The 25,115-nt window shown below is 43.7% G+C and overlaps 1 protein-coding gene across 1 annotated transcript in view; it reads right to left on the bottom strand.

Annotated features, from left to right (window-relative positions):
- Positions 1 to 3,381: 3,381 nt before the first annotated feature.
- ARMC2 (armadillo repeat containing 2) overlaps positions 3,382 to 25,115 on the bottom strand; it is a 101,742-nt gene continuing 80,008 nt past the window's right edge. Inside the window, exons 13-18 of the mRNA XM_045798426.2 lie at positions 22,035 to 22,350; positions 15,957 to 16,079; positions 15,534 to 15,647; positions 13,790 to 13,922; positions 13,346 to 13,506; positions 3,382 to 7,416 (exon numbers count right to left, since the gene is read on the bottom strand). Coding sequence (XP_045654382.2) covers positions 7,259 to 7,416; positions 13,346 to 13,506; positions 13,790 to 13,922; positions 15,534 to 15,647; positions 15,957 to 16,079; positions 22,035 to 22,350 — 1,005 coding nt within the window. The 3' untranslated portion in view covers positions 3,382 to 7,258. The remainder of the gene's footprint in view (positions 7,417 to 13,345; positions 13,507 to 13,789; positions 13,923 to 15,533; positions 15,648 to 15,956; positions 16,080 to 22,034; positions 22,351 to 25,115) is intronic.

Here is a 25,115-nt window from a genome sequence, read left to right as displayed (position 1 = left end):
ATTCTCTTCAAGCGCACATGAAACATTCTCCAGGACAGATCACATATTAGGCCACAAAACAAGTCTCAGTAAATTTAACATCAAAATCTCATCAAGTATCTTTTCTGACCATGACATTATGAAACTAGAAATCAATTACAAGAAAAAAACCTGGAAAACACAGATATAAGGGGAGGCTAATCATGCTACTAAACAACCAATGGGTCAATGAAGAAATCAAAAGGAAATTAAAAAAAAAAAAAAAACCTGGAGACAAAAATGGGAAACAATGGTTCAAAATCTTTGGAAGCATCAAAAGCATTTCTAAGAAGGAAGTTTATAGCAATTTCAGGCCTACCTCAGGAAATAAGAAAAACTTCAAATAAGCCATCTAACCTCACACCTAAAGGAATTAGAAAAAGAACAGAAGCCAAAGTTAATAGAAGGAAGGAAATAAAAAAGATCAGAGGGGAAATAAGTAGAGACTTAAAAAAAAAATAGAAAAAAAAATCAATTAAACTGAGCTGATTCTTTGAAAAGATAAACAAAATTGATAAACTTTTAGCCAGACTCATCAGTTGAAAAAGATAGGATTCAAAAATAAAATCTGAAATAAAAGTTACAACTGATAGCACAGAAATACAAAGGATAACTAGAGAATATTATGAAAAACTATATGCCAACAGATTGGACAAACTAGTAGAAATGGATAAATTCCTGGAAACACAATATTCCAAGACATAATCAAGGAGAAATAGATAATTTGAACAGGACGATTACTAGTTACTAGTCAGTAATCAAGTAACTCCCAACAAAAAGAAGTCCAGAACCAGATGGCTTCACAGATGAATTCTACCAAACATTTAAAGATGAGCAAATACTTATCCTCAAACTATTCCAAAAAATACAAGGAGTACTTCAGATTCATTCTATAAGACCAGTATTACCCTGATACCAAAACCAGACAAAGACACCACAAAAAAAGAAACTTATAGACCAATATCCCTGATGAACATAGGTGCGAAAATCCTCAGCAAAATCTTAGCAGACCGAATTCAAAAATACATTTAAAGTGTCACTTATCATGATTAAGTGGAATATATCTCAGGGACGCAAGGATATTCAATATCTGCAAATCAACATGATACATCACATTAAGAAAATGAAGGATAAATAACATTTGACAAAATTCAACATCTGTTCATGATTAAAAACTCTCAACAAAGAGGGCATAGAGGGAACATACCTCAAGATAATAAAGGCCATATATGACAAACCCACAGCTAATATACTCAATGGTGAAAAACTGAAAACTTTTCCTCTAAGATCAGGAACAAGACAAGGATTTTCCCTTTCACCACTTTCCTTTGATATAGTACTGGAAGTCCTAGCCACAGCAATCAGACAACAAATAAAAGACACCCAAATTGGTAAGGAAGAAGTCAAACGATCACTATTTGCAGATGACATGATACCATATACAGAAAACCCTAGTGACTTCACCGAAAACCTATTAGAATAAATGAGTTCAGTGAAGTTTCAAGATACAAAATTAATATGCAAAAATCCATTGCATTGCTATACACTAATAACAAACTAGCAGAAAGAAAAATTAAGAAAACAATCCTATTTACAATTGCATCAAAAAGAATAAAATACCTAGGTGAAAGATACATACTTTGAAAACAATAAGATATTGATGAAAAAAAATTGAAGAAAACACAAATAAACGGAAAGATATACCATGCTCATGGACTGGAAAAATATTAAATATTTTTAATAAAATATTTATTTTATTAAAATAAATAAAATATAATATAAAATATAAAGTAAATAAATAAAAAATATATATAAAATAAAATATAAAATATAAAATAAATAAATAAATAAAAATAAATAAAATATAAAATTAAAAAATATTAAAATGCACACACTACCCAAAGTAATCTACAGATTCAGTGCAATTTCTATCAAAATACCATTAGTATTTTCACACACCTAGAAGAAATAACCTTAAAATTGTGTGGAACCACAAATAATCCCAAATAGCCAAATCAATCTCGAGAAGAACAAAGCTAAAAGGTATCACAACCTCAGATTCAAACTATACTACAAAGTGATCAAAACAGTATGGTACTGGCACAAAAAACAGGCACATAGATCAATAGTAAGGAATAGAGAACCCAGAAATAAACCCACACTTATATGGTCACAAGGACATGATAAAAAGCAAGAATACACAATGGGGAAACAACAGTCTCTTCAATAAATGGTGTTGGGAAAATTGGACAGCAACATGCAAAAGAATGAAACTGGATCATTCTTACATTATACAGAAAACAATCTCAAGGGGCGCCTGGGTGGCACAGCGGTTAAGCGTCTGCCTTCGGCTCAGGGCGTGATCCCGGCGTTATGGGATCGAGCCCCACATCAGGTTCCTCCGCTATGAGCCTGCTTCTCCCTCTCCCATTCCCCCTGCTTGTGTTCCCTCTCTCACTGGCTGTCTCTCTCTCTGTCAAATAAATAAATAAAATCTTTAAAAAAAAAAAAGAAAAGAAAACAATCTCAAAAGGGATTAAAAGACCTAAATGTAAGATCTGAAACCACAAAACTCCTAAAAGAAAATATAGGCAGTGAACTCATGGACATCAGTCTTAGTAATATTTTTTTGGATCAGTCTCTTCAGGCAAGAGAAACAAAAGCAAAAATAAACTGTTGGATTACATCAAACTAAAAAGCTTTTACACAGTGAAGGCAACCATGAACAAAATTAAACGGCAACCTACTGATTTTGGGAGATATTTGCAAATGATATATCCAATAAGGAGTTAATATCCAAAGTACATAAAGAACTCATTCAACTCAACACCAAAAAACCCCTCGAAGAATATAATTTAAAAATGGGCAGAAAACCCGAACAGACATTTTTCCAAAGAATAGACATACAAATGGCCAACAGACACATGAAAAGATGCTCAACACCACTAATCAGGGAAATGCAAATCAAAACCACAATGAGAGATCACCTCACACCACTCAGAATGGCTATTATCAAAAGGACAAGAACTAACAAGTGTTGGCAAAGATTGGGAGAAGAGGAACGTCCCGTGCACTACTGGTGAGAATGTAAATTGGTGCAGCCACTATGGAAAGCAGTATGCAGGTCCCTTGAAAAATTAAAAGTAGAAATACCATATAATTAAGTAATTCCACTACTGGGTATTTACTCGAAGAAAAGGAAAACACTAATTTAAAAAAATATATGCACCCCTATGTTTATTGCAGCATTTTTCACAATAGCCAAGTTACGGAAGCAACCTAAACATCTATTGATAGATGAATGGATAAAGATGTGGTATATATACACACAATGGAATATTATGCAATAATAAAAAATGAATCTTGCTATTTGCAACAACATGGATGGACCTACAGGGTATTATGCTAAGTGAAATAAATCAAAGACAAATACTATATGATTCCACTTACATATGGAATCTTAAAAACAAATGAATAAGCAAACAAAAACCAGAAGCAGACTAATAAATACAGAGAATAATCTGGTAATTGCCAGAGTTGAGGACATGAGAGGGGATGAGCAAGATAGATGAACGCGATTAAAAGGGGGGCACCTGGGTTGGTTAAGCGTCCCAACTCTTGGTTGCGGCTCAGTTCATGATCTCAGGGTTGTGTGATGAAGCCCCAAGTCAGGCTCCATGCTCAGCAGAGAGCCTGCTTGAGATTCTCTTCCTCTCCCTCTGCTCCTCCCCCACTCACACACACGTGCACACACACACTCTTTCTCACTCTCTCTCTCAAATAAATCTTTTAAAAAGGGGGATTAAGAGGTACAAACTAGTTATAAAGAAGTCATGGGAATGAAAAGTACAGCATAGGGAATATAGTCAATAAAGTTATAATAACTTTGTATGGTGACAGATGGTAACTACACTTACTTTGGTGAGCATTTCATAAGGTAACTTGTTGAATCACCGTGTTATATACCTGAAACTAATATAATATTGTAGGTCGACCATACTTCCATAAAAAATTTTAAAAAAATGTTGGAGGTCTCACATGGCCTGATTTCAAAACACATTACAAAGCTAGAGTAATCAAAACAGCGTGGTACTGACATACAGACAGACAGAGCAATGAAATAGAACAGAAGCCCAGAAACAAACCTTCACGCATACAGCCAAATGATGGACAAGGGTGCCAGGAATGTTCAATGAGGAAGTGACGGCACTTCAACAAATGATGCTGGGAAAAGTAGACATCCACATGCAAAGGAACGAAGTCAATACCCTCACTTACATCACACGCAAAGATTAACTAAAATGGATTGAAGACCTAAATGTAAGAACTGAAACTATAAAATTCCTAGGAGAAAACAGGGGAAAAGCCTCAGGACATTGGATGTGTCAGTGATTTTTTGGATATAACACCAAAAGCAAAAGTAAAAAAACCCCTAGAACTACAACAAACTTAAAAACTCTGTGCATCGATGGGGTGCCTGATTGGCCCAGTTGCTAGAACATGCAACTCTTAATCTCAGGGTCATGAGTTCGAGCCCCATGTTGGGCATAGAGATTACTTTAAAACAAAACCCAAAAAACCTTCTGTGCATCAAAGGGCACAATCAACAGAGTGAAAAGGCAACCTATGGGAGAAAACATCTGCAGATTGTATACCTGCCTGATAAAGGGTTAATACCCTGAATACATAAAGAACTCCTTCAATTTAACAACAACAAAAAACCCAAACAGACCAACTAAAAGAATGGGCAAAGGACTTGTAAGGACATTAATCCAGGGATGATATTCAAATGGCCAATACACATATGAAAAGACATCCAACATCACTAATTATTAGAGAAATGCAAATCGAAATCACAATGAGCTACCCCTTCACCCCCTTACAACGGCTACTATAAAAAACTTAACAGGTGTTGGCAGAGATGTGAAGAAACTCGAACCTCTGTGCACTGTTGGTGGTAATGTAAGACAGTGCAGCCTCAATGAGAAACAGTTCAGATACTCCCCCCAAAATTAAAAACAGAACTACTCTATGATTCAGTAATTCCACTTCTGGATGTATACCCAAAAGAGCTGAAAGCGGGATTTCAAAGAGCTATTTACACAGCCATGTTCAAAACAGGATAATTCACCATCGCCATGAGGCAGAAGCAAACCGAATGCCCGTTGATAGACGACTGCATAAACAAAATATCGGATCTGCATAAAGGAAATATTATTCAGCTTTAAAAAGGAAGAACGTCCTGTCACATGCTTCAACATGGACAAACCTGGAGGACATCATGCTGAGTGAAATAAGCCAGGACAAAAGGAGAAATACTGTATGATTCCACTTACGTGAGGTATCTGAACTCATCAAATTCACAGAAACAAAGTAGAATGGCGGTTGCTAGGAGCTGGGGCGCGGGGAAGAGGATATGGGGATTTTTTTTTTTTTTTAACAGATACAGAGTTTAAGTTTTACAAAATGAAAAAGTTCTAGAGTTCTGTTGCAGAGCAATGTGAATATACCTAACATTACTGAACTGTACACTTCAAAATAGTATGGTCAATGTTATGTTACAGGTTTTTTTTTTTTTTTTTTAATCACTTTTTCAAAAAGGCTGGGGTGCCTGGCTGGCTCAGTCAGTAGAACATGTGACTCTTGATCCCACGGTTGTGAGTTTGAGCTTCATGTCCAATGTAGAGATCGCTTGAAAAATAAGATCTTTTACAAAGGGGCGGGGGGAAGATAGATAGCTCCAAAAGGTCCAGCTTGCATAGCAGGCCGAAGGTGAGGCGTTTACATGACGGAGGACAGGTAGCGGTACTCTTACCATGAGTTGTTAGATTAGTTATAAATACTGAGGGGGCTGTTTGGGGGGAGATAGTTTAATCTTTTTCACTGGAAGTAGAACATATAGCCTGCTGTGGATAAAAAAAAATTTTAAGACTTAGATCCTTAAATCGTTTCGACATGAGCCCATCACACTATACAATAGGCGTGTCCCCAGGGGATTTTGCTGAGCCCTCGCCAGAGACAAGCCCCAGACTAGAAGGGCCCTAGGAAGGTCTATTTCTTCCTGGAAATGTAGGTATTTTCTAATGGTCTCTGAAAGCCATCCAGTCTGGGGTACCTGCCTTCTTCCCATTACTCTTGGCATTTTGAAGGGTGAGGAGCCATTGATAACAGCTTTTCTCCAAGCCGAATAGTACATCTACTTTTATTTCCAAATCTTCACTTGGCTAAGATGGGATAATGGTAATCTCAGTTTCTTTGGCTTTCGTCATTTATTCAAAGGCCAAACTTACCCTGCAAAGAATGGCAAACTAATAAGCTAATTACCATCATAATGTTACCATTTATTGAGCACCTACTCACCACATCAGACACTGTGCTAGGCAATTTGCCCATTTAATGTTTTGTTCCCCCCAAGCTGAACTATAATAAAATATTCCCATTTTACAGTTGAAGCTAAAGAAATTAAATTGCTTGCCCACGTCTGAAGCAGGAGATAGTGAGGATTCAAACGGAGATTTGCCATACAGCTAAGCCTAGACCCTTTGGACATTGTATCACCTCCCTACTCACAGGAAGTTACAATTAGAAGGACTGTCTGGTCTAGTCATTTTATTTCAAATGAGAAGAAAGAGGTAAAATACTCTTTTTTCCATCTATTTTCCTTATTTAATAAAGAGTAGATTGTCCAAAGTAGTCTTTTCTATATGTTTCTGCTTACTCGTGCTCTTAATAGGAGAACCAGAAAAATCCTAGTACCTAACCAGAAAATTATTATTAGAGGTTACAAGAATCAGTGCAGATGTTAATGAAGGAGTGTGTTCCTCGTAGTGTTGACCACCACTCTTCCTATATGCAAAAATCCAATTTCTTCATTGCACAGTTCATTTAACTACTGAGCGGACAAACACTTCAATCCCAGAATTGTTAAATCGGGACTTTAAGATTAGAATTGAAGTAGTGAATAGAGAATAGAAGAAAAAGTCATTTACTTAGAAAAATCATGGATATATTTGCATCTTACATTTCTCGTAGCACAAAGTACACTTATATTCATTTTTCCATAATACCTAATGGGGGGGGAAGCTTATTTCTTTTAAAATCCTTAGACTACTCCCTAAAATCAGTATCTGAAGAACTTTCAATATTTGTCACTACCGAAAAACAAATGTTCGTGTCTGTTATCACTGCTTAAGAATGAAGGAGACCTGACTTCCTGTTCCCGTTGGTAAACTGCATCGTGTTAGAAAGAAGGAATAGGCAGGGGTTCCAAGAAGGTGTGATGACTCTGAATTCGGTTGAGAAGCTGCTGTGCCACAGGCTTGAATTCTGTTTCCCACTGGAGTTTGTGATAGTTTTTTAGGTCTTGGTCAAAACTGCCATCCAGGGCTAGCTCTTCATCTGTATCGGAAAAATTAAAATTACAGCAATTATTTGGAAATGCAATCCTATTGGATAAAGTTTAATTTTTGTTGGCAGAAGTTAAACTCATCCTGGGTCATCTCTGATTCCAATACGACACACGGATATGCTTTGGGGATTAAGATGTTTTTTTTTACAGAAGTAGTTCTTTACTGTCTTTGGTGCTTTAAACTAGACTTATTTAAAAATATTCGTAATCTCTTAATAAAAAGGATAATAATCTTCTCAAAAGAAAAAATCCTAGGTTGAAATGAGCTCTTATTTCGACTAATCCCTAAATGTTTCTATGTAAGTCCACATCCAAAGTCAGATCACAATTTCTCAGAAGAGACAAAATATTAATGGTTACTTCCTTATCTGCACATTAGAAAAGTCAATTACTTTAGCGATTGGCAGATATAAAAGGAATCGGGAAGTCTTTGGGGGAAAGTAGCACAGTTGAATTTGACACCGTAAACTTGACTTTAAAATCAATTTTGCTGGCTTCAAAGTAGCCCCATCGTGCTGCTTTGAAAAGGCAATGCCCCATGCTCTTGCCAATAACAGTGAATAGGAGACTTTGAGAATCCCAAGGAGTATTAGAATCCCAAGTCACTCTATGTATAATGCAAAAAGCGCTAGTTACAACAACAACAAAAAAGTGAAATTACAACCTTAATTTGCTTCTTAGTCCAAGGGCACCCTGAGTTCTGCAAACATCATAAGTATATCCAATCCAAATAGGAAGATAAACGGCCACAGAGGTTTCTGTGCCAACCTGCCACACCATTTTTACCTGTTTATATTGGGCCTCACGCCCCATGTGAAGGACTTCAGGAAAATGCACCGGCCTGCCAGTCAGAAGATTGGCTCTGCCACTTCCGAGGTCTGTGGCAGAGGCGGACTTTGTAAGTGGGAACCACTAAGCCCGAAAGTGACCACAAATATTGCTACTTACATAACTAGCAAACTTTTTTCCATGGGGCCAATTAAAATCCCATTATAAAATGCTTCATTACTGTTTACATCGAATTTTCTACACTGACTATTTTCCTTGACCCTGTGTACTTTGGCACCGTTGGTGTTAGCGTCGGCACTCAGAATAAGATAAGGGGGCCTGGAATCCCCGTTTGTACCCTCCCCTCCTCTTCTCCAACCAAGAGGACAGCTATGCAGCACTGAGATAAGTTCTGGACAGACACAAACACTTCAGCGAGGCGCTCCACGGAGGCCGGTGAGCAAACCTGGATCTCCCCACCCACACGCTAACCAGGGCCTTGAGAGGACAATGCAGGTGGCTTTCGGTGCCTCCAAGCCCTTCCCACCGGGCTACTTCCAGACAAGAGCAGCCTGAGAGACAAAGCACTTTCAGATTGCTAGATCATCTTCTGGCTCACTCTTTTCTAGGTTTTCTGAACACAAACTTCTATTAGACAATGAATTCTCTTACTTTATGCCCTTTTTTCCCCCGAAAAGGCTTAGGGCCAACAGCTCCCCGGGCACTGGGCGTTTCCTCTGCCCCGGGGCTTTGGTTGGATTTAGTAGGTTTAGCAAATCTCGAGTTGGGTGTTTGGGGGCTTTTTTCAATCTAAGGTCAAGACTATATTACTTTTCTTGAGGTTTGGCCTCAGATTAGTTAATCCACACTCAGACCCTATTAATTTGTAAATCGGGTTAGACACCATAACAAAAGTGGCCAAATAGCTACAGGTAAGAGAAAAGCAGTCTGCGGTTTGAAAGTCAATACAGCAAATACCTAAGAAAGTGCCCCTCTGACGCTCCGTATTACATTTTGGAACTTTATCGCCAAGAACGCCAGAGGACAATTGACATCTGTGATTTTCAAACTCTTGACTGTGACCTAAAAAATACATATGTCATGACTGGACAGAGACTTACAAACTTATGTATAAGCCACTGTTTCACAATAGTTACTTAGCTTTACTACATGTGCTATATTCTGGTATTTTCTTCCTTTGCCACCTCGTTTTTTAAGGATGCTGGACACTGTGAAGAGCACAGATTTAGATAACCAAACATTCTAAAGCTTTCTTCGTGCAGAGCACACTTCTAATACTAGAACTTAAGGCAAGGTATTCAAAAGGTATAGAAAGAGGTAAGGAACTCAAAACACTAAATTTCTTGGTGATCATTACGTCACCATCTCTAATATAGTTTCAGTATTCTGCGGTATCAGCAAAAGCTTCTCCTCCTCACTGCGCTATCCTGCAGCTTGCAGTTGGCACCAGGCAGCTACTGAGGGTTTAATTATTGCCCTATTATAAGGCACAGTCCTCACGGTCCATGCTGTTTGGCGTGGGCTTGTTAATGCAATTTCTTTCTTTCTTTCTTTTTTTTAGAAATTTATTTAAGTCATCTCTACACCCAATATGGGGCTTGAACTCACAACCCCGAGATCAAGAGTTGAATGCTCCACCGACTGAACCAGCCGGGTGCCCCTTTAACGTGATCCTTTAACTTGAACATCGGGCCCCACGCTACCCCTTGTCTCGTAACGTAGGTGCTAAGTGGCGTATACCTTATAATGAACAAAACACAACCTGTGTACTTTACGTTCACAATACATGCTCTGATCGCCAGTTGCCAGCTCCCGTGAGAGCAGCTCAGGGTAGACTAGGGCGCCAGGGTACAGCACTTAAGAACTTCAACATAAATACACGGCTAATGAGTTTGTAAGAAGTGACTGCAATCATCGGGAAGTTTTAGACAACTTTCCAAAAAGAAAGTCAGCCTCCCAATGTCCCAACCATGTGGAGGACCATCAGTTTCTCCTTCCACCGCCCCCGCCCCGCCTCAGTCACCCAGCAAGAAAAACTCAAATAACTTATATTTCTATATCGATTGCCTTGTCGTCATCTCTAAAAACAGTGCTCATGTTTCAGCATGGGGCTCTGTGACTTAACGGCTCATCCTGTTTCCCAAATGAGTGGCTTTTTAGCTGTCTTTGTGAAAGGGTGGAAATTCAAGCCCACTCTCACCCCCATATCCATAGGGCTTGCTGCTGCCCGACTGGTCAGACACAGCTGCAACCCTGTCAGAAGTAACGGTCTGTGGAGGGAGAAACCAGGAAATGGCCCAGTCCTGAGGGTTTGTAAGGAAGGCCTTTGGTCATGTGAGAAATCCCTGACAAACGGTGCTGGTTACTTGGCTCCCTAATCAACTGGCTTTATTTTTGTTATCCATGCCACAGTCCCCTTCCAGGGGTTGGCGTGGGGATTTAGAAAGTTAGCCACTCCACAGGCATCTATCAAGGACCTCCTTCGTAGGCGGCAATATCCTTTCCCTAAAGTGGCTCAACTGGAGTGGGGAAACAAGATAAAAGTTACAGATCAAGAACACAGGAGACGTTACACCGTTCATGATTGCTATTTAAGAAGTACAGATTTCCTATGACTAGACCGTGAACTTGGAAGGGATGTGAGAAGGGTCTGCCGGGATAGGCAGCACCTGGCTAGGCGGGTGAGGGGTACGGCACACGCAAAGGCTCAGTGGTTGGGGAAGCACAAGGAGAGGCCAACCTGGTCCTAAGGGAAGGCCGAGGGAGGGGGGAGCAGGCACTAGGCCTACTAGAATGAAGTGCCTGCCAGGTTCTGTCCCTGCTGAGGAGCTGGCCATGCCCACACCAGCTTCCAAGGGGCCCTTGTTGCCCGTGGCCCTGCCATTTTGTTATTTATGGTTGTCTCCTCCAGACCTAAGTGCCCAAGGAAGCCAGGGCTAGCCTGCGGTGGAGGCAGCTGCTGCCTAAGCCCCGAAGGCCCTATAGCCCAAGGGAGTGATGCACAGACCAATTACACCTCTTCCCCAAATGGGAGACGAATAGGAAGGTGAGCCAACAGCGGAGGAGTGTCACACTGAGGGCAGCAAGAGGCCCCCCGGAGACAGCTGAAGTCAGGACCAAGCGGGAGCTTACGGGCACTTCTTGCATAACAGCAGGGACAGAGCAGAGCTGCGTCCCCCGCAGGGTGGAGCGGATGATGGCCTGCTGCTGAAGTGGTCCGTCAGGGACTCTGGTTTCATCTGGAATGACTGTCCAGGTCCTGAGTGCCTCTCCAGGAGGCTTTGGGTGATGTGCCCCCTTTCCTTAAAGTCCTTCCTTAACCAGGGCAGGGGTTCTCAAGCCTGGCTGCCTAGCAAACTCAGCTGGGGAACTTTGGGGGGAAAAAAATGCAGATAATGGGCCACACCCCCGAGTTCCTTAGATCAGAATTTCTGGGGATGGGGTCAGGACAAGTGTGTGTTTTTTAAATTCCACGCCTGATTCCAATGTTCTGCCACACTTGTGAGCTGAATTAAGGCAAGTTGAGCGCAGACTTTGGCTCCTGGCAACCTGAGAAAGCTCAGGGTTCCCAGAGCACACCGTGAACCTCAATGATTGAAAATCTTGTTCATTTTTTCTTACTCCTACACACACACACACACACACACACACACACTTATTTTCCCGGGAGAAAGCAAATTTCACATCAACTTAGCAATCCTGAGTCTTTCAGATAACTTCTGGTTCTGAGTTCCTGTTTAATAACACTGTTACAACACTTAGAATTTACAAAGCACCTTCAAAACCCGGCTTTGAGGACGTGCTGTGTGGCCGGCGCTCTGTCAAGCGCTCTGCACAGGCCTCCTCCTTTACCGCGCTAATAACTCTGCAAAGTGCCCATCAATTGCCCCTAGCTTAGAGACGAGAAAATACAAATTCAGGGAGGTTAAGCGCAACGTCAAAAACTTAGAAGTGACAAAAGCAAGGTTTTAAACTCTGAACTGGTCTTTTCATGACGCGCTCTGTTCGATCCTCACTACTCCCTGCGGCGCGGCAGGGTTACCACGTCCCCATCGTAGAGACGGGAAGACAGGTGTTGAAATTCTCTTGTCGAATCACACCGTAAGAGAACACGGGGATTTGAATCCATGACTGCTGAGTCACACGGAGCCTTTCCACGTGGCCATGCTGATCCAACACAGTGGCTGGGTAATGGTAGGCACATTGCCTCCATTTGGGGGAAAGGATTATTGAAAACACTCATTTATTTACTCAAATCATTGTTTTTAGACCTAACCCAGGACCAAAAAAAAAAAAAAAAATCTCCAAAAAACCTTTTTTTAAATGTAAGGAACTATCCTCTTTCCTTCGGTTTCTATCAGTGATTTCCTACCCTTCAGTGGTCTGAACCCCACTGTAAAGTCCAAATAGTTTCACAGACACCCTTCCACATTATAACTGATACGGCTATTAATTAAAACGTATAGATGTGGAGGTACCTGCATGGCTCAGTCACTTAAGCTTCCCACTCTTTGCTTTAGCTCAGGTCATGATCTCAGGTTCGTGAGATCAAGCCCCGCGTGGGGCTCTATGCTCAGGGGGGAGTCTGTTTAAGATTCTCTCTCTTCCCCTCTCCCTCTGTCCCTCCTCACCCCCAGTGCTCTCACTCTCTCTCAAAATGAATAAGTAAATCTTTAAAATAAAATGTATAGATACATTAAAAGCATGACTTAATTCGGAATAGCTTTTAGCCGTATTTCTCAATTACGACATCTATATATTTTTAAACAGCAATAATTTATGCTGAGATCTTGGATTCAAGCAGTCTACAAAAAAATGCAAAAAAGAAAAGAAAAAGCAACAGAAATCATGACAGTATCCAATGAGTTAAAAGTCCTTGTGCCCCCACTGTAAATAACATTCAGCCTCTTCCAGATACTTCCAAATTTACACAGCTACTCAAACACATACCAATCTTTATTCATGCAGGTCAGAGAAAAAAACAATTCTCTTACTCTGATAAAACTCACGGACTCACGGTCAGAAGTTATACGCAAGTAATGAATCATGGAACTTTACATCAAAAACTAGGGATGTACTGTATGGTGACTAACATAATAAAAAAATATTATTAAAAAAAAAAGGTCTTACCTAAAAATGATGGCAGCAGGACTAAGAGCGTGTTGGTGTCTTCATCTCCAAAACACGATGAAGCATTGGTGATATTTTCACTGAAGTTCCATAAAGTTTTGCAAACCAAGCTGGCCAGCTGCCAGTCGGTAGGACCAAAATGTCTTAAACAATCCACCAACCTGAGTTTTTAAAAAGTCAAATTGAGAAGTCATTAGGTCAGAATCTTTAATTTTTATATTTTTAGCATAATGATGATTATCCTTCCGTATTATTTAATATGTATTATATGTAACTTGGTGATTATTTTTAAGCATCTCACATCTACAAACTTAAGTAGCTAGAAAGTAGCAATAACCTACTTCTGAATTATTTTAAGAGTCGTAGCTTGGCGGTTTGAAACGCTGAAATACCTCCACCCTGGGAAACTATGAGAAAGTCGGGACTCCGTGCCTTGAAACTTACTTTTTAATGCCACCTCCTTCTTTTAGGATGACACGCTTGTCTTTATCCACAGTGAGATTTAGGAGAACGCCACAGGCAGAAAAGCAAACATCCTGATGCTCGGCATCCAGCAGTGCGATCATGAACTTATGTACTGGGAGCGTAGAGAAAACACACGGACCAATAAAGCTCAGGGTTCCCAGCTGTGCCTCAGTTTACAAACGGCAAAGGGGGAAATGGGGAGTGGCTTACAGAACTGGAAACTGGCTAGAGGGCTTAATCCATTCTCCCGAAGGCTTTCACCATGCCCAGCTGTGCGCCTGCCAACACCCGCTGCACTAGAACCCGCCCCCGCCCCAGGTCCTCGGAACCCAGGTAGTGCTGTATCTGACCCAGGCGGCAGCTCCCTCTCCAGGGCAGTGATACAGTCCCTTCTCGTAGAAAAGGGGAACAAAATCTTGGGTCCAACCACACAGGTGACATTCATCTCTAACACCTGATTCTTCTCAAAGGCCCTTTTGAACCTTCACCAGCAATTTTCTTTAAATACACAACCCTGGGGCAGGAGAGTAGGCTCCGGCTGAGATCTTCTCTAAAGTCTTCCAGGGTTTGTAAGAGAAGACGTGCTCAGGGGGCTGGAAAGCAGCCCGTAGCAAGGCAGGACTCCCAGGGTAGGGGACAGCTCAGGGCAAGACAGGCCCCCCACCTTTGGGAACCACTTTCCTTTACTTCCAGGAAACGGAACTCTTCGTCCTGTTTTCTTCACACCCCCAGCAGGGGCAGGGCAAAGGGCTGGGGGAGGCTGGATAAAAGTGTGTGCTCTGCCTCCTCCTGTTCTCCCCCACACCTGACAGGTGGCCATCCTGCTCTGACTTTGCTCCCGTGGGTGGGTCACATATGTGTGTGTGTTTCAGAGTCTAAAGAACGGGGGCTCCTGGGTGGCTCAGTTGGTAAAGCGTCTGCCTTCGGCTTAGGTAGTGAGCCCGTGGGGGGGGGGCATCCAGAGATCGATCATAAACAATACTCATGATCGTTATGCATGTTCTAAAACCTATTTAATGGCACTATTCTTTATATACCCTCTGATCACTAGCTTTTTCGCTACTGTATTACATGTCTGAGGCTGATTCATGTTGATCCATGAAAATCTAGTTCATTTATTTTAATTGATGTAGAACTTTTTTTTTTTTTAAGTAGACCCCACTGCCCAGTGTGGTGCTCAAGGCAGGGCTTGAACTCATGACCCTGATGAGATCAAGACCTGAGCTGAGATTAAGGGTTGGACACTTAACCAACTGAGCCCCCCAGGCACCCCAATATAGAACTTTTTGTTGCGTGAATGTCAGAATGTATTTTACACTTAGGATTTCTCCATTTTTTGCTATTACGAGACATACTGTTATGGACATTCTAGTACATAAAGGAGAATGTCTCTTGAGTCCGTTCTCAGGGACAGTAGTGATGACTACAGATTACTTGTTTCCCTTAACACACACACACACACACACACACACACACACACACACACACCGTCTCGGCGCTCTGAAGACCACTCACAAAGGAAAGAGGAACAGTGAGAACACGGCCCAGATCTGTCTTGGCATACTGAGCTGAAGGCCTTAAGTACGGATGGAACAGAATGTAAAGCACTACTCGTCCCAGAGCAGAGACAAGTATCACATTGTCATGACCCAAGCTCTAAAACTGCTTAGCTGTTTATTGGCAAGAAGAACATGTTTATGAACATTAAGTGCCATTAACTCACCATTTTTCTGCACAATGAAATCGCAGATGTCATGGTGCTGGGAGAGGTTTCCAAAAACACGCACAGCCTCTAGGATTCCATCCATGTTATTACTCACAAGAAGCTTTATGAGCACTGGGTTTGGGGACCAGAGAAAGAAAATCAGTGAATTTAACCTTTAATGTAAAGGCTACCAGACACCAGCATCGTACTAAATACCAATAACTCAAAAATCTTAAAGTGACAATAAAATACAAAGTATAAGGGACTTTAGCAAGAACTAAGACCCTAATTTCCCCCCATATTCTGATTTCTTAGGAACAAATCAGGCTCTTTGATATTTGTACAAGAAATCAGAAAATATGAATGACACCGATTCTATGTTCCATTAATAAAGTCAAAGTCTTAAACATTCATCTACCCAAACCCAGTTCTGAACCTTACATTCAGCAATATATAGCTTTTTGTCTTGAATTACGGACTTCTTCACTTGATAGTAAGATAAGTTGTTGATTGTGGCCGTAGTATTGATCACCAGCTCCTCACAATCCTCAATTGACTTGTGTTCTGAAAGAAGAGTAAGGAAAAGAGTATGGAAGACTCATTGCTGGGGCAGAAATATGACCTCCTAAGGGCCCCGAAGCAGAGCCCGGGCCAAGCCGTTGTCCCAGATGAGGTCTGTGCAGGGCACTGTTTGCTGCTTTACCTCCCAGGACTCTTCCTGCAGGGAAATGCACCAAACGCAGGAGACCACTCTTGACCAGGTTCTAGAACACTCTAAGCTCAATCCCTCCTCTCAGGGGGTCTGGAAAAACTGGGCTGACGTAGGCCCTGTGATTGCAGTCAAGTGAGGGCGCCAACACACTGGCAAGCCGAGCTGTGTCTCATCTCCACCGGTTTCTGGTGTTCCTCGGCTCTCCTGGGGGCTCTACCCTGGGAATGTGTGCCTCACACCTCCACCTGTCAGCAGAATGACCCTGAGGGCATAATCTCTCCATAATTCCTACCTGTGCTGCCCTCCAAACACAGAATCTGATCACTTCTCACCTCCTCTACTACCTTTTAGCCCATCCCTCACCTCTTAACTGGCTTTTCTTCTTCCACCTTCCTCCCTGAGTCTATCCTTAACATGGCCATCCTTTCAAAGTAAGTCAGCCAACATCACTTGTCCTACTTGGGCCTCAGGCTCCCTGGGCAGCCCCAGTTCTTTTTATTGTGGGGGGTGGGGCCCAGAGGGAGAGGAAGAGCAAGGATCTTGAGCAGGCTCCACGTCCAGCCTGGCGCCCGATGCGGGGCTCGATCCCACGACCCCGAGATCATGACCTGAGCTGAAATCAAGAGTTGGATGCTTAACCGACTGAGCCACCCAGGCGCCCCTGGGCAGCCCCAGTTCTAACATCTCAGGCCTCATTTGCTGTTCCAGCCCTCAGGTCCCCAGTGCCAACCACACTGGTCTTGCCTCCCCCCCTTTTTTAAACATATCAGCATGATCCTGCCTGAACCTTTGCACTGCTATTCCCTTCTAGAATATACTCTGTTTCCAGTTATCCACGTGGTTCACCCCTCACATCCTTCAGGTTGTTGCTTAGATGTCACCTTATTGAACATAGTTTCCTTAACCTTCCTATATAAAACAGCATCCATTACTCTCTTTCCCCGACCCTATTTTTATCTGCTCCATAGCACGCGTAATCATCTGACCTGTTATGTGTTTAACGTTTGTCTTCTAGTCCTAAAATGCAAGCTCTATGAGACTGGGGATCTGTCCGTTTTATTTATTGTTGCATTCTCAGCAGCTAGAACGGGGTCTGGCACATAGGGGGCTCAATAGATAGTGGCCGAATGCAGCAACAAGTGAAGGATTGACCTCTTACTCAGCACGTGAGACCCTTAGTAATTCTGTCCCTGCCGTCCACTCAGCCTCCAGACTCATCTCCCAGCAGATGTAGAAATGCCAGTGAGGAGCCCAATTCCGCCCCCCCTCCCCAGACTGATGACACGAGACCTTGCGCAGTGTTCGGGGACCTGGGTTTTTTCTCTTGCCTTGGAAGGAGAATTCATTAGCTCGTCTAGGAAAGGAAAGGATAGCCCTTCTGTGGCACCACCTTCCCTGTAGTGTCTGGGATCTAGGGCAAGAGGGTAGGTACTCACAGCTACCAGGCGGCTATCACAGCAGCACCAAGCGCCGTATGCGCACTTAGCCCCACAAAAGCAAATGATGAATGCTGCTTTAAATGCACTTACGAGCATTCGGACCCACCATAATTCATACTCTGAAGGTACGTCTGTCTCAGCTCAAGCACCCTAACAAAGTACTACAGATCTGGGGCTTACATAGCAGAAATTTCTTTTCTCACAGTTCTGGAGGTTGGAAGTCTGGGATCAGGACGCCAGCATGGTTGGGTTCTGGCGAGAACTCTCCCCGGCTTGCAGATGGCCGCCTTCTTGCTGTCGCCTCACGTGGTGGAGAGAAAGCAAGAGCAAGCTCCCTGGCGTCTCCTCTTATAAGGACACTAATCCCACCACAAGCACCCTAGCTTCATGACCTTGTCTACCCCTGATTATCTCCCAAAGGCTCCACCTCCAAATACCTTCACACTGAGGGTTAGGGGTTCAACATATGAAGCTGGGGAGTGGCGGATACGATTTAGTTCCTATTAACCTCCTAATATCTCATTTTACATATGAGACCACTGAGGCTGACTCAGAGCTCCTAGAAAGCACACACCATATGTTTTTAAACCTTGTGATGCACTGAATGTCTGTGTTCCTCTCCAAATTCATATGTACAAGCCCCAGTGTGAAGTCACCCCCAGTGTGACCGAATCTGGAGCTACAGCCTGAGGGGAGGCGACGAGGGGTTAAACGAGTCATCAGGACGGGGCCCTCATCCAGTAGGGCTGCTGCCCTTCTAAGAGGTGGAAAGCAGCATCTATAAGACAGAAAGAGCATCCTTGCCAGACACCAACCCTGCTGGCACTTGACCTTGGGCTTCCAGCCTCCAGAACTGTGATGTGAGAAAACAGATCTGTGGTTTAAGCCACCCTATCTGTGATAGTTTGCTATACAGGGGCCCGAGCAGACTAAGAGAAACCTCCTTTAGCATAGGATTCACTATGCACTAAGGACTCAATAATGGATCTTCATGAAGAGCAGGGGGCAAAGTTCAAACGTCACCCCAAAACATCATTTTCATCGGGTATTAATGTTCCTTACAACAAGAAGATCTTTCAGAGCCCGGTAAGTAGCAGCTAAGTTGATCTCTCTGTGCGGCAGTTAATTTCCCTGCTCACTGGTGGGCAGGGTGCCTGTGGGAAATGACAAGGCCTAAACAGTGGAGGGGCATGCTAGAGACCGAACTACGGCCTCCCCAAATTCATATGTTGAAGCCCTAATGGAACTGTATTTGAAAATACAACTTTTAAGGGGTAATTATGATTAAATGAGGTCATAAGGGTAGAATTCTTATCCAATAGGGTTGGTGGCTTTTATCAGAAGAGGAAGGAGGATGCCTGGGGGACTCAGCTGAAGCGTCTGCCTTCAGCTCAGGTCATGATCTCAGGGTCCTGGGATGGGGTCTCCCATCGGGCTCCTTGCTCAGCAAGGAGCCTGCTTCTCCTTCTCCCTCTGTCTGCTGCCCACCCCCCCCCCCCACTTGTGTGTGTGCGCTCTCTCTCTAACAAATAAAGAAATAAAATTATATTAAATTTAAAAAAAAGAGGGAGAGAGAGAGTGCATGCTCTCCAAGTGCACATGCCAGCAGAGACTGTGTGCGGCCACAGCGAGAAGGCAGCCATCCTCAAGCCAGCAAGACAGACCTCCCCAGAACACAGCCATGATGTCAGCCTGATCTCAGACTTCCGGTCTCCAGAGTGTGAGGAAATAAATCTGTTGTTGAAGTCACCCAGTCTATGCTCTTTTGTCATGGCAGCCCTAGCCGACTGGGATGGGTGTTGGTACCACGAAGTGGGCTGCTGCTGTAACAAGTCCCTGAAAGTGTGGCAGCAGCTTTGGAACTGGGGAATGGGGGAAGCTAGAGGAGTCTGAGGTACATGCTAGAACTGTGAAATTTTAGAGACAATTCGGGGGAGGGCTTAGAAAGAAAAGAGAGCAGGAGAGAAAGCTTCCATCTTCTTAGGGAATACATCCATAGTCATGAACAGAATGTTGGTAGAAATATGGACATAAAGGCCATTCTGGTGAGGTCTCAGATGGAAATGAGGAGCAGCTTACTGGAAACTGCAGGAAAGGTAATCGTTATAAGGTGGCAAAGAACTTGGCTGAACTATGTTTGCATCTAGCGTTTTGTGAAAGGTAGAATTTGCAAGCAACAATACTGGGTATTTAGCTGAGCTTTCTAAGCAAAAGTGTTTGAGGTGTGGCTTGGCTTCTCCCGACACTATAGTAAAAGGTGAGGAGACAGATGAACTGAAGAAAGAATTGTTTTTTTGTTTTTTTTTTCCCAAAGATTTTTAAAATTTATTTATTTGATAGAGAGAGAGACAGCCAGTGAGAAAAGGAACACAGGCAGGGGGAGTGGGAGAGGAAGAAGCAGGCTCCCAGCAGAGGAGGCTGATGCGGGGCTCGATCCCAGGACTCTGGGATCACACCCTGAGCTGAAGGCAGACGCTTAATGACTGAACCACCCAGGCGCCCCTGAAGAAAGAATTGTTAAGCAAAAGGAACTGGAACCTGAAGATCTGGAAAATTTTCAGTCTACCCTATGGCAAAAAGTGAGGAAGCATGTGCTAGAGAGAAGCAACCGTGCATTTGGAATATCATTCAATACGGAGTTTCTGGGATTCTATGAGCAGAAACACTGCCAGTTTGTACGGAAAGGCTCTGAGACAGGAAGGCTATCCTTGCATGTGACAGGACAGGAGGAGAGAGCTATTGAGCTGTGAGTGGGCATTATTTTTACAGAAGAGTGGAAATGACCCCAAAGGTGAGTGAGAGATCACCAGGGCCACTGCCTCGGTTTCAACAGGCCAGACAATCCCCCCCACCCCCAGCAAGCCCCACAAGCCCTGAGGACAAGACCAACCTGCAGAGCCCCGGCACCCTAACTGACAGAGAGGTGGAAGCCAGACCACTGCCCCAGTGGGTCGATCAGGAAGGCAGAGCACTGAACCAAAGACGATTGCTTTCAAGTCTTAAAATAAGATGGAATTCACCTTGCTAGCTTGTAGACTTGCCTGGGGAGTGCCACCTTTTCCTTTTTCCCTCTTTCTCCCTTTGGAACGGGAATGTCTATCCTAGGGCTGCCTCACCCCTGTATTTCGGAAGCATGTAATCTGTCCGGTTTCACAGGTTCACAGGAGAGGAATTCTTCCTCAGGATGTATGGTATCTTGAGTCTCACAGTATCTGATTTAGATGATATTTCAATGATATGTTGATCCTTAAACTTTAGAGTTGATGCCAGAATGAGTTAAAATTTTTGAAGCTATTGAGATGGAATAAGTGTGTTTTGCATGTGAGAAGGACATGAATTTGGGGGGGGCAGGAGCAGAATATTATTGACTGAATTGTGTCCCCCCCCCCAAATTCATTTGTGGAAGCCCTAACCTCCAACGTGATTGTAATTAGGGACAGGGGTTTTAGGAGGGAAAGTTAGATGAGGTTGTCAGGGTAGAGTTCTTATCCGATAGAACTGGTGGTCTTAGAAGAAGAGAGAGAGACCATCCTCTCTCTCCCTGAGGGCACGCTCAGAGGAACCGCCATGTGATGACCTGGTGAGAAGGCAGCTGTCTGCAAGTCCAGAGGACAGCTCTCATCCCAGACTCCACTGGCCGGCCCCCGACCTTGGGTTTCCAGCCTCCAGAACCACGAGAAACAAATTTCTGTGGTTTAAGCCACCCAGTCTGTGGTAGTTTGTTATGGAAGAGTGCAGTGGCGAATAACGGGGGGAAATGGGACCTGAACGACTGGGGGCCATAATTACAGATACTGTAAAAACTTGTAAAAGAAAAAGATACCCTCTCATCATGTGGACTAACCCAGGAAAAATTAAGGATTTTAAACTCTTTGTGCTTAGTTTGGTCAATTTCTGGCAAGTTGATCGGTACACTTTTTTTTTTAATTGTGATAAAATCCACAGACCATAAAATTCACCCTTTTCAAGGTGTATACTTCAGTGGGTTTTAGTAACTATTTTTTCTTTTGTTTTCTTTCCTTTTCATACATATATATGTATATATATATGAAAAATATATTTTAATATATTCTTTTAAATCTGGATTTTCAAATTTAAAACATATATATGTATGTATACATATGTATACATTATAAATTTATAAAATTTAAAACATGTATGTATACATGTGTATACATACATATATATATGAATTACTTTTGGGGCAGTTCTGAACAGAAGAGGAATTTTCCTGCGTGCAGCTGAGAAGGCTCACTCAAGCGAGCCCATTGCGCCCCTGAAACCCTCACGGGGCGGCGGGGAGGAGGGGGGCGGGGTGTCACGGGACTGCGCCCCCTGCAGGCAGCGGCCGGCCGGCGCGGGCCTTACCCAGCGTGGCGAGCAGCAGGCCCACGGCGCGCGGGTTGGCGGCCAGCGCCGGGCCGATGCCAGGGTGGATGGCTAAGTTGGCGAGCACGCGGGTCAGCTTGATGAGCACGTCCTCCGCCTGGGCCCGCGGCCTCGGCGCCTGGCACTGCTCCGCTCCTGCCGCCCGCTTCTCCGCACACTGGTCCAGTTGGTAGAACGTATGGAACAATGACAGCAGGGTCGGGATGCTCCCTTTCTCTTTGGAAAACTGTTCGCGAGCCTGGTTATTTTTCGCTGTCAGGTTGCCGAGGATAAAGACAATACGGACGACTAAATCCTGCAGTAAAGGGAAGATGGTTACAAGTGCACAGGGGCCGGGACGAGTCGTGCGAAAGAGTACAGTATTTATTCACGAGTTAATTAATAGAATGGAGCACATCTGGCTTCTACTAACTTGTCTAGCATTTGATTCCCAAGATTGGTGCAAATTGACGGAGGAGATTAAAAGCATTTGGCAACAATGAAAGAATACAAACTGAGGGATGCTATTAGCAAGGGCTATTAACTTCAGATCCTTCATCTGAAATTCTGGCTGGCCTTTTTTTTTTTTTTTTTTAATCCCCCAGAGAACAATTAGTTGAGTGGGATAAGATTACTGACAAGGTGTTATGTAAATCTAAGCTATGACACTAACAGGTTTCTTGAGCACCCAAATCTTTCCCCAAGAGCCCACCTGCCACTGAAGCATCGTGTTTCTAAATATCGGGTGTTCCCACGAGGCTTCCTCAGATTGTTAAGGCAGGCTTCTCTGGTTGGGCTCTGGAGACTTCTGAGGCAGGATAATCTTTGCTGTGGGGGGCTGTGTTTAGCAGCAGTATTCCTGGCCCCTACTAGAGATGCCAGTAGCGCCTCCCCAGATGTCACGACCAAGAAAGTTTAACCGTTTTTTTTAAGAAGGCTTCACACCCAACATGGGGCTTGAACTCACAACCCCGAGATCAAGAACTGCATGCTCTACCAGCTGAGCCAGGCAGGCGCCCCACAACCAAAAAGGTTTAAATGTCCTGGGGGCAAAATCACCCCCAGTTGAGAATCACTGTGTTATATAAATATACCACTTTAAAGCAGTACTTTTCTTTCTCAACCAGGGTAGTGGTTACGTGGGTGACACCTTTATCACGATTTGCTAAATTGTGCTTGTGTGTTTTATGTACCTTCCTGCATGTCAGCTATATTTCACAATAAATAAATGTTTCTAGAAATCCCAAGCTGAGAACAATTTACAACTAAACAGGATACAAAAACAACTCCGTTCTTAATTCTACAACAACAGACAAACGAGTACAGTTGGCCTTCCCCCTACCCACCGATCATGAGGGAATTCCTCTGGGAGGAAGAGACTTTAAAGGACACTCACGGAAGAGCTGTAACTGATCTGGCCGCTAACTCTCATTGCGCCAGGCGCTGTGCAATTTGACAGACAAGACACTGGGGTTTGTAGAAGCTGCCTTGTCACACGGCTAGTGAGGAGTGAGGCAGGATTTGAACCCAGATTCCCCCTGAGCTGGAGTCTTCTCTATAGCCAAGGCCTGCCTCCCATAGGGCCTGTCCTGTAGGATCGCCTTTGCCTGGACTTTTGGAGAGCACTTAAGGAATTATATCCTTTCAAAATGCAAATATGTGGGGCGCCTGGGTCGCTTGTCCTGTTAAGCCTCCGACTCTTGATTTTAGCTCAGGTCCTGATCTCAGGGTCTTGAGTTTGAACCCGGGAGTCAGGCTCTGCACTCAGCTCAGAGTCCACTTGTCCCTCTCCCTCCTCCTCCCCAGCTTGCAGGCTGGCTCTCTCTTAAATAAATAAATAAAATCTTTCCCAAAAAAAGTAAATAAAAAATAAAATGCAAATATGTCACCAGGAGGGATTCCCAGTAAACCGGCTTTATCAGATCTGTAGTAATTAGCAGCCTTAACCAAAGGGGACAAAGAGCAAAGGCCTGGACCTGTGTTAATGGGGGAGCCAGGTCTAGCTGGGACCTGGGGGTGAGGGTGGGCAGCACAGGAACAGTGGGTGGCAGAGAGTGGAGTGTCACAGACAAAGGACAAGACTTCTGGATTTGCCTGGGGCTACTTGGCTAACACCGACCTGTTGCTGCTTGTTTTTGAAAGAAAAGTTTTCCCTGGCACTGGCCGAGAAGAAGCGAGGCCGCTGCTTGTGCAGCTGGGAACCATTTGTCAACATGAAGAAAGTCGGAGGCTAACACACCAGCAAGAACTGGAGCTGGTCCAGGAGAGAGGTCACACTGGGAAACACCTCCGCTCAGCACGCAACCAATGGCAGCCAGTCATCCAGTTGGGAGAACCCGCTCCTGGGCCACCGGGAGCCTGAATGCCAGTCCATAGATAAGTCTGAATGCTGGGGGCCTGGGAGAATACACTCACAGGAACAATATGAGACAAGGGGCTCTGAAAAGCTTCTAGTCTATTTGCGAGGACGAGGCTAACATATGTGGGATAAGAGCAAAGACGAAGAGGGCCAACCAGGAAGCCAGACACGGAAAGGAATTAGAATCCCCAGCTTGAGAGCCAGGCAGTCTGGTTCATACACGTGACTTCACTTAGCCTCTCCGTGCGTCCATTAACTCATTTGTAGAATGGAGAAAATACTGTATCGTGAGGGCAAACAAGACAGAACGGGGAAAGCACAAATCATGAGGAATGATTCGGGCACTGTTCTGAACCATTTTCACGTACTATCAATAACACTTCAGTAGCATTAAACTGTGTGGGACAGACCCGATGGTCTTGGAGAAGTTTGTATGAAAGGATGCCCAGGGAACAGTGTGTGTGTGTGTGTGTGGGGGGGGTGATCAGCAAAATTACCTCCAATGGATTTGAATTCCACCTTGAAAAAGGTGTGAAATACAGCTCTCTGGAGGGGAGGATAGGGTGGGTTGGCCAGTAGAAAGCAGCGGGTCTTGAGAAAGAGTACCTGGGACAGTCCCCTTTCTCGGAACTGGGGTCACTTTGTCTGTCTCTGATCACCGGATGGTTCCCTAAAAAAGCTGAAGTCTGTGGGTCTTACATCTAACACAAGCAACACAATTT

This window comes from Ursus americanus, chromosome 11 (genome assembly GCF_024610735.1).
Source record: "Ursus americanus isolate L20-20 chromosome 11, mUrsAme1.1.p, whole genome shotgun sequence".
Lineage (NCBI taxonomy): Eukaryota > Metazoa > Chordata > Mammalia > Carnivora > Ursidae > Ursus > Ursus americanus.
This window is presented reverse-complemented; position numbering and strand designations above follow the sequence as displayed.